Raw genomic sequence first — 15679 nt, 5'->3', positions numbered from 1 at the left:
TTTTTATTTTCACCTTAATAAGTACTTAACAAATAGAAAATGTAAATAAAAAAAAAATACTTGAAACATTTTATTTATTCGAGTTGACAATTATTTTTTAACAACGTGCAACAATAACATAAACTAATTATAACGAGAATAAATCTACCGTTTTAAACGTCACAAATGCAGTGATAAGGAAGTAAATAACAAAATACTTGCCTTCTTTATCACAGCTACGTCATCGTGTATGTGCAATAATATATAATAAAATAAGTACAAGTTAAACAGTTACATAACTGAAGATCTGCATTTATATATAAAATGTGTAAAAACATGATATGATTATTGCGCAACTTTCGGCGAATTATTTATTAATCCATTACTGACGTATAAAATTATAAAAATATCCCTTAACAAACTGCACTCAATTCAACAAAAAAATTATTCTCTAAATTGCCTATTTTGATATCTGGTCCAAGCAATGAAAATATCAAATCCCGTTACAAATGAGATTCCCCGTTTAACAATGGTAACTATAAATTAATCTCTTGTGGTTTATTGCTTGGCTTATCATTTACAAAATCACGGTTGAAATTTGGCCTTGTCCGAGAACGTGCAACCGCTCCTCTGTACGACTTCGGTGGCTGCATAAATCCCGCATCTCACGCAAACGTCCAATTCGTGTCCCTGGATGTACTGCGACAAAAATCCGCCGACGAACGCGTCACCCGCACCGTTCGTATCGATGATTTTATCTTTCGTTAGCAGTATAACGTCGAAGGTTCGGATTTTGCCCTCGTGCGCTAGAATCACGGGTCTGTGCCCGCAGGTGATGATGCAAACGCGGGACTGGGCCTCGTTTTGTTTGGGCAGGTCGCAGATTTTCAATGCTATCTCTTTCAGATCTGTTGTGCCGAAGTTTTGTTCGTTCGCGAAACATTCCGCTTCCTGAAATGATACATGAGATTAATGAGTATAAAAATAAACTGGTAGAAGATTGCGTAATAAAGATGAATTAATTTTAATAAATTTAAAATGATACAATATAATCTTTGTTAAACATCTCAAGGTTAATAGATAATTTATAGCGATTTATTCAACAATAAGCCATTGAAATAATTTCTGGCAAAATTATGTCCATTAAATGCGCAACAAAAACCATTGTAACCACTAAATATAAAATTGAAATGGGACTTATTCAAATAAGTTAAAATTATCTGTACATAAAAATATCCAACTCACTGCAAACTAATCCAACAGTTATATAAGATATTTATTTTGTGACAACACTTAATTCATTAAATAAAAAACCATTTAACTTCAATTATAACAATTATTGAACAAATCAAGGCCTTTTAAAACTGTTGCTAATATTTGAGTATTTTATCAATGCACTTGATTTTCAGATAAACAATTTCTGAAAAATCATACTTACAGTTTCATTTCCAAAAACTACATCAACATATGGCAAAACTGCCATAAGAGGTTCCTTGTAAAATTGTACTATAAATGGTGCACTTAAATTAATCATAAATGGCCGCTTGTGGGCCAAAGCAACTTTGGCAACTTCCATTATTGAAGGTGGACTGACTGTCAGGAAAAAGCCCTAAAAATTCAATAATTAACACTTTTATAAACATGACAATTAAGCAAAAAAAAAAACTAACTGAAACATAATAAAATTGTGCATTCTCAATAAGTTTTCTGTTTGCTTCCTTTTCAATGTGATCAATTGTGAAATGATTGGCAGCAGCCAAGTTGGCACACAACGATCTGTGAGTGCCAGTTATCAAAACAGCACAAGTTCCAGTTACTTCTTTAGGGTTAATCTGATATTGGACATTCACTCCATCCTCCCTGGCCTTGTCACCCAATATTTTTGAAAATTCATCATCACCAACACAGCCAAAGAATGTGGTCACTTCGGGTAGTTCCAGCAACCACTGGGCGACTCGAAGGGCATTTTGCACGCTACCGCCCGCTATGTATTCAGCTTTGTACTTTTCCACGAGTTCTGAGTAAAGATCCTTGTGTTTTTCGTTCGCAAGAATCGCATCGTTTTCTTTCATGTCGTATTTCGCGAGGAATGCTTTGTCGACTACCGCCGAAATGTCCAGCAAAGGATTACCCATGCCTAACAGCATGTTTTTCCTGCAACGAGTAAGAATGAGTTTTTCAAATAATAAATTTATCATTGATCTTACCGTAAATTTTCCTTGTCCATTCTTTCGTTTGCCACACTGACGAAATTTCGAAATGATTTCAAACAAGCGGTGGTCTTATTTATGAGTCGTTTTATGTTCGGTTGGTTTAAGTAATTCTTTTATCTAGCGTTATTTGTAATAATTGTTTGATGACAGGGGAGATAACCTCACTTACAGCAACTCGTGCTCTTTTGATGTTTACGCAAAAGAAAAAGAAGTTGTCGTTTTTATTAAATTTATCGGTTGTTAGCGATGACATCTGTGTAGCGTGGTCTTACTGTGAAACTCAGATTCCTACGCCATGATTAGCTTTTGCTAAATATTTACGTAGAATATACAGATTTCTATTCTGTATTATTCGTTTGTAAAGACTGGTAGCGAATAGGATGCGAGATACGAATACATCGACCATGAATAGAATATTCGGTGAGTATTATCGCCCTCTATATATTATGTGTTGAACTATTAATATAATTATATGCGGAATCTGTAATATATGAACTACATTCCTCTGATAGTTTAAAATATTTGCTCTAGGTGTTACTAATTTAATATCTTTAAAAAAACAAATAATTAGTTTCATATTTTTATTCAAAAATTACAAAAAATATCGAAATTCATTTTTCATCACTCGGTTTGTCTCATTCCAATTACAAATTCTAGTTTATTTTCATATATTAATATATATTATACTGTTTATTTTTAGAAGTTAATTCTGTATAAAAAATTCGTCTCGTTATATCAAATATAGAGTATGTTAAATAAATAAAGTGTATTATTATTTAGATAAAATTTATATGATACGAAGATATTTTTAATTAAAAACGTACTATAAATTCTAAAAATATATTCGTAATGTAAGATTCTTTTATTTTAATTTATAAAAAATTTGTCTGAAGTAATAAATACATCTCTTTAGTTTAGTTTCATTTAATCCCATTTTTTTATAATTTGATAATAAAAAAATTTGTTCTCTTTGTAATTACATCCGAACACTGTATATATTTATGATTTCGTTTATTCTCTTCTTTATTAATGTTAATATATGTTGAAACAACGTTAGAAGATATTTTTAAAGAGATCCTGACGACAAGCATCTTATTGTCGAAGGCGAAGCCATTTTAAAAAGCAATAAATTATTCTTTTGCTGAACCAAACAACAAAAAACAAAAACGCAATAAATATCACAGTTAAGAGGTGCACATAGGAATGATATTTCAATAAATCCGACAATAAGAGTCTAAGAATATTATTTGTGAATGTAAGCAGGCGCAGGAAACCAGTATAAATATATTTTTGTAGCTTTGTTAAATGTCAACAAATATGAAAATATTTAAACATTTATATCGGTAAATTAGTTTTTATTATTTTACATATAAATGTTTTCATTTATTATTTGTTAGATTTAGATTAAAAATGACATTTATATATAATACACATTTCAACATTATATTACATAGAACTATTTTCACAAGTACCTACATAAAGTTATAGCAACTGCATTCTCAAGAAACAGTAACTGGTTTATATGTATAATTTGCAGTCGTGATTCAATTTTGTTATTACATTAATTTACAGTAAAAATATAGAAACTTTCTCTCATATGTTAGCACAATTTGGTTGCTGAACAATCAGTACACTCCTGTACTGATTTTTTTCCATTTGTGCCATCCAATTACATAACGGTGTATTTATATCGACTTATTGTGTTATTTATACTAGAGTAAACAGCAAGTCCGTTCGATATTTATATTTATTTACAATATGTCATAGCTAAATATTAAATTATACTGCTAAGTTTTTATATTCTGAAAATGATTGATTGAAATTCCATTTATTAAATTATATTTCAATTGTGTTATTTGAAAAATAAATTCCCGAGATTAATATAATATATAATATAATATAGTAAATAGTGTATAGTGGCAATAATGTTTTAACGCAATTCATTTACAATTAGAAGCAAGGTAATAATTACATCAAAAAGATCAACACATTGCTATAAATGTGCAATACAATTGAAATGTGCGGGAAACAACATTATTTTATTAGATATTAAAATCTTTTCGATTTCAAGGATCAATTGTGACAATCAAAATGCATTTTGCGTAGTTTTCTTCTCAGGCATTGATGACGATGAACAAAATATTTTATAAAGATGTGATATATAAAGATGTACAGTTCAAATTAATTTAAAATGTAGAGATTTAACAGTAATTTTAAATATTAGTTATTTCTTTTTCCTATTTTTTATTTTTTATCTCATTATCTAAATACTAAAAACAACTACTCACCAATAAACACCTGTACAAGACAGTAATCAATATCTCATTATCTAAATAATAAAAATGATTGGAAATTAGGTGTACGAGACAGATTTTCCTGTAACTAGATTATCATCTTCGATCGCTTTTTTGTGATGTTGTATTCTACAATCATCATGGAAGAATAAGTGTGAAGATGTGACATGGAGACTTTATTAAAATGTTTGGTTTGGTTTCATGTTTAATTGGAAGTGTTGTGTTTGTAAACAACATAGTTCCATCATCCATTGTGACTTGTGGGTTTAAAATCAATCCAATCAAATTTACATTTTTTTGTTTACAATAAAAAATTTACAACACAGAACTTAACGGGAATTCTTTTATTTATTTGTCTTTAAATTTGTCTGTTTTCTGAGGTGTTCTTTCTTAATGGTAACACTTAATTGTCCTCGCGCTGTTTCTGATTTAGATTCTCTATTTAAACAAGATCCGATATGGTCTAGTGGCTAGGATACCTGGCTTTCACCCAGGAGGCTCGGGTTCGATTCCCGGTATCGGAAAAACTTTTTGTTAAATATCATTTTAAACCGACCCACAATGAGGAGTATTTTACAAAAAAAAAACCAACCCCGCCGAAATACGCAACTAAATAGAATCCCTTCCGAACAAAAAAATGCTTTGGTCCAGATACCATAGAAAGCATCCTAATTAAAAACCTCTCCAACAAAACCATAATGCAAATAGTTTACTTAATAAACGCTATAATTAAGTTTTAACACTTCCCCAACCAATGGGAATCCGCAAGTGTGATCCCTATCCTAAAACCTGGTAAAGACTCAAAAGTTCCTCACTCCTACAGACCCATCAGACTCCCAAGCACCGTATCCAAATTGACAGAAAGGGTCATCCTGGTCGGGAGGACCTTCTAAGTCAGGATAGACCTTGTCACCTTGTCTAACCTACACCAAATAGAAGCCGGAGCCCCCAAATTATACTCCCTATACACCTCTGACGTTTCCTAAACTTGCTCTATATGCTGTAGCTTTCATCCACAAGCGGCCGCCAATCAGATAAAAATCCACCTAAACATACTCACCAGGAAGATTAACCCAAGTAAAAGGGAGTTAATAAACTCTAACCTTAAATTTACCAAGTACCTGGGAATTCACTTTGACAAAGACTTTTCTTCAAAGACCACCCAACTAGGATTAAGGTAAAAACTTTCGGCGTAATAAAAAACAACTACTTACAATAAACACCTAAACAAGACAGTAATCAATATCCAGCAAAAAGGACAAATGTTTTCTCATGAACCAAATTCTGCTTCTTGGAAACGGACTGGGATATGTACAGGAATCAGTTAAACTCTTTGATGGTCCTGAGAGATCACATCACCAATCTGGAATCACTAAAAAGAAAAGATTTACAAAACTAAAGCTAGCCAGGTACACAACCACCAAACTAATATCACCTTCCAGGAGCTATAAAAACAAAAAACCATCACAAAAAACGTTGATAAATACAGACTAGATATTAACAAGCAAATAATGAACAGGCTCAAAAACGAAATAACATATAAAATCGGGCAACACAGAAATAACCTGTGGAGAAATCTTCTGGGCACGCTTCAAGCCACGGACTGATTCTTATGGAGATTTGTAAAGATCTTTTACACCAACTCCGAGCACATGTCCAACACGACAAATTTTACACCAGAGCAAAACAGCATACAGTAAATGGACTAGAACACCCATGATTCTCAACCACATAATATCCAAAATAATGAACTTGCAAATCCACTCACAAGCCCGAGCGAAGCGCACCAAATTTTGTGAAAGCTGCCAAACAGTAAAGCTCTTGGTTCAGATGACAACGAATATACTCTCTTAAAGAACACACCATGGAAGACAGTGGTTTATCTAACTTACATTATCAACGGTATACTTAGGTTACAATAATTCCCGGATCAATGGAAGCACACCGTGGTTATTCCAGTACTAACTCTAACACTCATACAGGCCAATATCGCTTCTAAGCTCCATATCCAAGGCTACGACGCCTGGAAATAGCTGACATCCAACTCCATTTAACACCACCTGAGCAGCACAGTTGCACTTTTTCTGGATATGCAAAAGACCTTCGATACTGTACGGTTAGATACACTATATAATGTATGTATAAATGAAGTCAGCAAAATTGCCAAAAAGTTTGGTCAAACTAACTGATTCATATCTACGAAGAAGAACTTTCCAGGTGAGAATCGGTTGAGAATTATCTGAAGCACAAAATATTTTGGCAGAAGTCTCACACGCAGTGCAATGCTCAGGTGGATTTTAATCTGCTGAGTAGAGACTTGAGAGTGGAAGGACGAGCTGTAGGTGGCTGTGTCGTCCACGTATAGTGCCAAGCTGGTGTGGGAATACTTTGGGATGTCGGAGGTATAAAGGTTGTATAGTTTGCTCTGAAGCTGAAACATTTTGTGTTTTAGACAATTCCCCGCCGATTCTCACCTGGAAAGTTCTTCCTCGAAGGTACACCAGTCTATCTAATCATGCAGTATGTATGAGTTGGGGTTATGTGGTGGTTTACGGGGTTTAAGAGCGGGGATAACCACAGTGTGCTTCCATTGGTCTGGGAAGGATTGCAACCCAAGTATACCGTTGATAATATAAGGTAGATGGACCAGTGTCTTTGTTGGTATGTTCTTTAGGAGGATGTATTCAATGCCGTTTGGTCCGGGAGTTTTGCTTTTAGGCAGCTTGCTCAAAATTTGGTGCACTTCGCATGGCCTGAGTAGATTAGAATGTTCATTATTTTGGATTATCTGTGGTTGAGAGTGTATGTTCTGGGTCTTTTTGCTGTATGCTCTTTTGCACCGGTGTAAAATTTGTCGTGTCCGTTTTATGTATTATTGCGAAATGTCTGGGGAAGGATGGTCGGATATACAGGACGTCCCCTTTTAGCTTCTTTACAAATCTCCATAAGGAACAGACCGTGATTTCAAGCCAGCCCACAAGATCCCGCCACACGTTATTTCTGTTACCCGATTTTATATGTATGTCAAGGTGTATAAATTTTGTGACTTGTTTTTTTTAATAAATAATTTTGAATTTTGAATTTTCAATTTTTTTGTATTATATAAAGTATAAAAAAATAAAGTAAAAATTAAATTATGAGTATAAAAAAAATATAAAGTGAAAAAAAGTAATTTGGAGGAGCTGGGATTTGAACCCAGGACTTTCAGCATGCGAAGCAGACACTCTACCACTGAGTTACACCCCCGATGTAAGTAATGATACAATTTATTCAAATGTAGAAACAGTTTAACATTTCCTGTAATAAAATAAATGTTTGACAAAGCTTTTTGTGATCTTTAAAATTTTAATTTTAAGCATTTCTAACCTTTTCGTTCATAAATATCTCCACTAGAAAAATGCAAGTCGTCGCAGTAATACAATTGAATTGTCCCGGCCCGAATTTTCGTCCAAACCCTGTAATCTATCCGGCAATCTCATTACGAATTCATAAGTCGAGGAAGAGACGAACGAACTCCGACCATCGGCAGCAACAGAAAAAAAAGTGCAACACGAACGGCGAGCGGGAGAGGCTGCGCCGACGGCGGACAAGAAGGAAATGTGAAGTGCATTAAAAATTAATTAATAGTCAGAGATGAGACTGGATTTTTACATCTCCGGACTGCATGAGTGGCGCCTCCACCCACTTTTATGTTTCGCGGATCTCGAAATTGGAAACTAAATAATTATTAGCGGGGGCCCAACTCGACTGACACCAAATGAAAAATTTATCTCTTTTACGGTTAAATAAAACAAAGCTGGAATTTAAGATGTTGATTATGTACTCTTTTCTCTATATTCTATAAACGACGTTTCATTACTAAATAATAGATGTTTAAGTAAATAACAAACGTGCAATTGTGAAGTAGATAATACAAGATTATAAAGTGCATCCCATCGACTGCGCCAGTTGTTGTAGCGTTTGCCGAGTATTTTTAAGCATTCCTTTATAGAGAAAACTTTATAAAGCATTGGTAATGAATGAATAAACAACCATAAACAGAGTATACTCTCAATTCATAATTTAACGACGTACTTACCGAGGGCTGCAGGTAAAAATGGGAACGAGAGCACTCGAGCGCCCCGAGCTAATGTCCTTGTAGTTTAAAGTGTTAATTACAATGAGGCGGGATTGGTTTTTTTGAGCCGGGGTTAATAAAATAATTACTGCACTAGTCGAGTTTAAAAGTGGAGCGGCAATCTTGGAAGACGTGGCCGTGTATATTGCTCCGTAACATAAATAAATTGCATCCGACCTGCACTTTTAACCGGGCGGTGGGGGAGGGAAAATTTGTTTGAAATTTAGTTTTCCCGGGGAACATGTTGTTTACGCTCAGAGTCTCAGTAATTAGAAGACTGCCCCGGGCCAGAAGCAGCTCCGTCCACCGCCTCTCATTGGAAATTAAAGTTAAACGAGGAGGATTTCAGCTAGATAAATATATATAAGAAGGTGGTGTGCCCCCGTTAATTACTGCGAATGTAAACCCACCCCCTTGCCCGAAAAACATCTCGCACTCGAACCAGACCTGTAATTGCTTCAATATTTTTTTTATTTTACCTTTGGTAACGAGGAGACGGCGTCTAAAAAACCTTTAAGTCATTCAAATCAGTTTTTTACTTTACTGACTAGATTATAGTTTGTTGTCTGGGGAATTAACATGTAAAATTTTTGGGGGAGCATCTGGATAGTTTTGCCCCTTGAGTCCGGCTCTAACTGCGCTTATATCATTAGGACGATAATCTTATTCAATAAATAACTACACAGAGAAGTTTGGACACTTAGCCGGACTTGGACTGTCCAATCGCGGTAATAATTAATACGCGTTCGACTGTGCCGAACGGAGAACGAACGGAATGAGTCATGCATCTCATAAATCTTGGGGGGATATTAATATATATCCGGAGCAGCAGATCTTGTCGCTCTTGTGAGGTCGAGTGATTATGAAATTCCTAATGCCGGCCGCAAAGGTGATCGGGGTCCGAAAGGGACTCAACTGGGACTTGTGTGTGCTGGACAGTTTGGCAGACGTACTTAACACTGGGGGGATTACAGATTTGATCGGAGACAAATCTACATTTCAACATCGATTCCCTCCTCAATATTTTTACTTACCTTTTATTCACCAGTGTTTAGGTGAAACTTCGTCGCAATTAAAATTATTTCTTAGTGCTTTTAAAAGATATTTCAAAATTAACTTCTTCACCTCATCTTGTTTGATTTAAAAGTTGTAACAGTAATGATCCTTAAAGAAGAAGTGTTTTTAATTAGTATGGTGAGACAATAAATCATTGGATGGTTGGGTGGTAGGTGAGTGAGGAATCCGGATAAAAGGATGGGAGAAGGACGATTTGTATCGAGTGTCCACTCCGGTGGCGGGAGTGCGAAATGCCCGGGCATCTGGCATGGAACTTTGTGGAATTCGGTCCGCCTCGTCCCTCGGATCGCTTAAGTTTCGCAAACTGGCGGAATTAACCTGGACGATGCGAATGCCATTTGTCTTGGTTTGACTCCGGCCGGAGGTCCAGGGACCCCCCGCTCTGCCCCCATTATTCTTGGCTTTGCGGCTACATCGTAAACAATGCAGCCAACTTTAAACACGTATCAAGGAGTATTAGTTACCTGTAATTGTTACTGGACTTCGATATATTGACGGGGTATTTCATTACATTATGTTTCATTACACTTTCCAAGTTAGATTGGGCGGTTTTGCGGCAATTTGCTAAATGGCCAAGTATGTTTCAGGCTGGCCCCCATTCCGAATAACTTGGACAACTCTGCCCTCCGTCCTTTCGTCCTCCATCCCTCCGATCCGATTGGATACCCGATATATTTGCAATTGATATACTTTGCCACCGATACTACAACGAAACTGATAATTACATCAAAGTTCAATTCTAAACAATGTCCGCCAATCCTGGAGTTCCACTTTGTTATATTACCTATTGGATTATTGCATTTCCAGTTGTTTCAGAGGTGGACTTACGCCATTACACCAACCGCACCTTAATGCACTTCCTTATTGTTGTGTTTCAATTTCGAATTCTAATCATGCTGAAATTCATTTTATAATTTCTACAAATATATTAAAAATTCACCCAACAGAAGAATTGTCCAGGAAATTTAAAAAAAGTGAACTAACATCTTTTTATTTTTTATGTTTAATTATTTATATTTATTTTATTTATATCTTCTAAATATAAATAAAAAAATTTTACATTAATGTAAATTGATATATTTAACAGTTATTTAAAAAAGTTTTCGCCAAAGCTTCTGCCACCCTCTTGGAAGTTAATATTGCAGTATATATTAATTTTTATGAAGAAACACTCTTCCAAGATACATATCTTTTTGTGTTTCCAGGTAATTAGCCACGTATTACGATCAACCAACAAGAAAACCGTTATAAAATCCCACACATACAGTAATAAAAAACATAAACAAAAATTAATTTGCTTCCATCAACGACGCTTTCCAATCGTAAAACAGTGTTTTCCGGGGAACATCACGGCGCGAATTCATAATTTCTTTTTTCGTTTGTGCGCTCGCTGAATAGGAAACTAATTCCAATAAAATATCTTGAAGTATTCATTTGTGTATATCGCAGTAATTGGAAATAATTTCATTTTAATTACCTGCAATTTCCTTATAGAAAGACCCGCTGAACACTTGAGGAAGCATTTCTGTTTAATTCTCATTAAATAAAATCGATGTTCGAACTGAAAACAAAACCAGAACGAACAAATCTTACGTTTCTGTTTGCCAAATAATTATTTATTAAAAAAAATTCGAATTTTCGTTTATTTTCGTTCCGAATGCACTTTTCCATATTCATTTGGAAAAGCAGTTGGATGCACCGCTTCCGGCTTCCGGTCTCCCGACTCCAACCTTGCACCCGGATCGACCACTCTTCCGTGACACCCGAACGTTTGTTTCTACCATCGATTCGCCGTCCCGACGTAGGTCAAAGGTCCGTTTGGAAAATTTCAAAGCGGGGCGAGTCCGCGTAATTTATAATTATAATTGAGAGCGGGACGGGGAGACAGAGATGTGTTCGATCGAATATGAGTGAAAAACGGCGTAGTAAGAAAATAATTAATTAGCGAGCGGGCGGCCGGGCCGAACGGTGGGGAGCGGGCGGCGGGCGGCGGGCGGGGGCCGCCGAGGAGCCGAACTGGGGGGCACAAAGGGTAAAATCGACGTTTAAAATGGTCTTTCGATGGATGCGAGAGCCGAAAGACGAGAGAACGAACCGACTAACGGCGCACAATCCTTCAAAACATTTTCTTCGCCTTTTCATATCATTTATATGATAATAAACAAAAATATATAAAGTATTTCACACATTTTAAATACTTCTGTATTTTCATATTATTTTATACTTTTATAATTAATTAATGTTAAGAAAATTGTGGATTTTGCCAATATTATTTTGAAAATTGTTAACTAAATTATTTATTAATGTAAAAAACTTAATGCATTATGTTCATTAAAATTTTATTCTCATAAATATATTGATTTACGTATTTTTTTAAAAGTAAATCAATATTTATTAAAATTCGACTTTTTAAATTATTTATAAAGAAAACACTCCCGTACTTTTTTTATATACAATACCATTTTAATAAAAGTAGCTTAAAGAATATACAGTAGGGTTATAAAAAATTCTTAACTTTTTATTTCAATAAATATTTATGCAAATTTCAGCATAAAATGTTTTTTTACTGTTAAGAGGTGTAGGAAAAACATTTTGAGCAAATAATAAATTAATTTAAATTGAAAGTTTATTTTAATCAGTGAAATGGATCACTCATAACTAATATTTTAGCATGCAAAATAGTACTGAAGGGAGTACATAAATAACTTCCAAAAATCACTTATTTTATTAAAAAATAGTCGATAGTGACCGTATGGTATTGAATAATTTGGTGCATGTGATCCGTAAGAAAAATATTTATATGGCTTTTAATCGAGGTTGATCATAAAAAAATATTGCGTATTAATAAATTTGAACGCAATTAAAAATTATTTGATTTGATCAGATAAATTATGGGATAAAATGTGACTGATAGCTGACAAATATCAGATGATGACTTAGTTTTCACAATCATATTAGTGCCTTTTCAAATACATTTTAAAAGTGCATAAATGAATGCTGTCATAGTGAACTTTTGTGGCTTATGGGCACTGAGAAATAATAAAATCATGTACATCAGAACAAATTTACTAACTTACTATTTGATCATCTAAAATATTTTTTACATTTTTTATTATTATTTTTTTATATATGATTTATGTGGTTAGAAAAACGTGTTCATTAATTCTGCCACAGATTTTTTTTTTTGTGAAATTTTGTTACACAAAATAATAAAATATTTAAAATGTTGTAAAAGTTAATCAACTAAATTTTGAAATAAAGTTGATGTGTACCTAATTACTTAGTATTATATGGGCGTATAGACTATTTTTTATTGAAGGAAGTGGTTTTGTGATATCTTATTTAAAAGGTATTTTTACTATCTATTCAACATTATTTTGCTGGCTTAAATCTGGTGAGTTGTCAGTCATTAATTTAATGTGTTTCTTAGATTTTTCATACAGAAAATAGGTACTACGTGTCAATATTTACAGTACAGAGGACAATTTTAGTATCTTGTTTTCAAAATTTTTGGCTATAAAAAGTATTATAATAAACCTATGTCGAGTGACATAGAAAACAATTTTGATGCAGAGTTTCATTTTCTGAACTTTTTGAGTTGAATTTCAAAGTCGAATTATAAATAAAAAATATACGAAGGTGTCTCTATTTTACACGTGGTTATTTAGTTCACTGATGTAATAAATTTAACAAAACATTCTTCTAAATAGGGTGAGAGAGGAAGTATTCAAAAAATTATATATTTTACGTGAACTATTTTAAAAAATAATAAATTAATTTAATTTTTTCTAATTAGTTACTGTAAAAAATGGACCGTCCAATATTTACTGGAACTATTCTATTAAGTATTCTTTTAAGTATAATAATTTTATAAATTTTTATAAACATTTATTTTAAGTATACTACAATGAAATATTTTAATTGTCCAACATTTAAGACAATTGTGCGGGGGACGGCGAGGTCGTCGGCGGCGGCGGTGGCGGTGTGTGAGCGCGCGAGAAAGCCGAGTGGCCCAGTTTAATTAAAATTCGGAGCGGCTGAAAAAAGCTCTGTACGACCGGTCCGCTGTACACGTACGAGCACAGTCAACTTTCTTACGTTCCCGGTCCCCATTAAAATCTTCGTTCAAACCGCTTCCCCTCCACCCTCCGGACCACCGCCATCCCCCGGTTCCATTGGCGTAACCTAAGGACGGACAACCATTTTTATTTAGTTAATTAACATTTTTATTTATTTAAAAATTAATTATTTTTCCTACTGAATTAATTTAACTTTGTGTTGAGTTAAATGAATTTATTCGTCATTTTCATTGTTTGTAAATATAGACGTGTACATAAATTCATAAGAAACATACACACATGGTGTGTTTTTGATTATATATGCATCAGTCGGGTTGATTTCTAGATCCACAATTATTAATGTACAATAAACTTCCCTTGTGTCGACATGCACAGTTTACACGAGACATTAATCTTTCAGCATCCCTTTCGGTGGGATCGCACGACGCCTCGACACATGCTCGCCAGTTTTTCCCCCCGGAAACACACGCAAAGAATAATTATAAATTCCGCGGCGCCTCCAAGTGAACCGTGAGCATCCCCTGCACATTCCCACGTGCCGGAGTTCAACCCCTTCGGAACGTATGGAAGTTCCGTAGTCGCGTTCCGAAACAAGACATAAGTGAAACAAGAAAGAATGTAAATGAGCTGAAGAGGCCCCCGTCTTTGCTTAATTCGAGCACTCTTCCGTTTCTTTTCGCGGGGAGTGCGAGAGGGGCGGACGGTCGGGGACCATCTCGGGGGGGTTGCGGGTTCGCCGCGTCCCGTAACACCCCCCCGGGATGCTTAGTTCTCGGGGACCCCGCGCGTCACCAAGTGAGGGTAGAGTTTTTGCCACAGGCTCACATGCGCAAATGAAATCGATTAAAATGCGAGTTTGTGCTTTGAAGAAGAAGTATTAATGGCAGCGGCATTGGCGTCCGTCGAAAAAATACGCGGGCGCACTTTTTCCCACGGCGGCCGTCCAACCCTTTGCCGCCGGCGGCCTAGACTCTCCGGAGGGCGGATGAAGCGATTAAACTGACCTATATTATATTAATTACGTTCGGCTGGTCACTTTGCTTTTATTAGTTATCCCTTTGGAGACGAGTACAAATTTTAAACATATAATTACGGGGATGTTGAAATAGAATTTCCATCAATACTCCCGTGCAATTACGGGTGGAATAATGGAAATTAATGGCACGTCTTCGAAGTAGAATTCCATCGGGCCCGCACTTATATATATGCAGATAAAAATTAATTTTCCATCCGGCTTCGCCCAGTAATGTTATTGGAAAATGCTCGGTTCGCCCGTAAATATAAAACACAGCATTACAACCGTCCGTGGCGGCCACTTTTAATTTACAATTTTGCGAATCTCATTAACCGCTAGTTCCGCGTTAATTTTATTAATATTATTAACTGCGTGAACGTTTCCACCCCGAGTCGGTTATTAAGCTCGAACACCGTTAGTTTCGTGCAATTTTCATTTGGATATCTTCAACAGGTGTGCTAAAATTTAAACGAAATTTTAACCATTGCCAAACCGGCGAATCCACCATTTTTAAAGAAATACTATAAAGATTATTTTAAATAATAATTAAATACTTAAACTTTAAACGCATGTAGTATGTTTTAAACTATAAGAAAAAATCCTACTTAACATTGGTCCGGAAGTATATATTAGAGTTGTGTATTAAATTTAATTTACTAACTCAAAAATAATGAAAATAATAACTATTAAGACCACATATTCACTATAAAATATATGTGTGAAAGGTAATCATTTTGTTAATTATTATTTATTATCCAAATTTAACTAAATATTAACAACTATGGTTCTGGTTAACTAATAGCTATTAAACCGTTAGACAGTTTAATTCACTTGTTCAAATTTAATGAAATTTTAATAACCATTTAAAAAAAGATAATACTTTTTGTACGATGGAATAATCATTC

At 34.7% G+C, this 15679-nt stretch overlaps 1 protein-coding gene and 2 non-coding genes across 3 annotated transcripts; 1 reads left to right on the top strand and 2 right to left on the bottom strand.

Annotated features, from left to right (window-relative positions):
* Window positions 1-57: 57 nt before the first annotated feature.
* LOC109594655 (adenosine kinase) lies at window positions 58-2389 on the bottom strand. Its single transcript, XM_020009898.2, has 4 exons — window positions 2187-2389; window positions 1650-2133; window positions 1418-1588; window positions 58-930 (listed from the first exon to the last, which is right to left on the bottom strand). The coding sequence occupies exons 1-4, from the start codon at window positions 2204-2206 to the stop codon at window positions 565-567; spliced, it is 1041 nt and encodes a 346-aa protein (XP_019865457.1). The 5' UTR covers window positions 2207-2389; the 3' UTR covers window positions 58-564.
* Window positions 2390-4938: 2549 nt separating this feature from the next.
* Trnae-uuc (transfer RNA glutamic acid (anticodon UUC)) lies at window positions 4939-5010 on the top strand. The gene has a single exon. It is a non-coding gene; the product is annotated as a tRNA-Glu (tRNA).
* A 2650-nt stretch (window positions 5011-7660) lies between these two features.
* Trnaa-cgc (transfer RNA alanine (anticodon CGC)) lies at window positions 7661-7732 on the bottom strand. The gene has a single exon. It is a non-coding gene; the product is annotated as a tRNA-Ala (tRNA).
* Window positions 7733-15679: the final 7947 nt, after the last annotated feature.

This window comes from Aethina tumida, chromosome 1, assembly GCF_024364675.1.
Source record: "Aethina tumida isolate Nest 87 chromosome 1, icAetTumi1.1, whole genome shotgun sequence".
NCBI lineage: Eukaryota > Metazoa > Arthropoda > Insecta > Coleoptera > Nitidulidae > Aethina > Aethina tumida.
This window is presented reverse-complemented; position numbering and strand designations above follow the sequence as displayed.

Bases quoted from the DNA above. Each gene is read 5' to 3' on its own strand.
- LOC109594655 (XM_020009898.2), bottom strand. From the start codon at position 2,206: ATGGACAAGGAAAATTTACG. The intron at 2,134-2,186 runs GTAAGATCAATG...TACTCGTTGCAG, and splicing joins ATGGACAAGGAAAATTTACG to GAAAAACATGCTGTTAGGCA. The intron at 931-1,417 runs GTAAGTATGATT...GTATCATTTCAG, and splicing joins TAGTTTTTGGAAATGAAACT to GAAGCGGAATGTTTCGCGAA.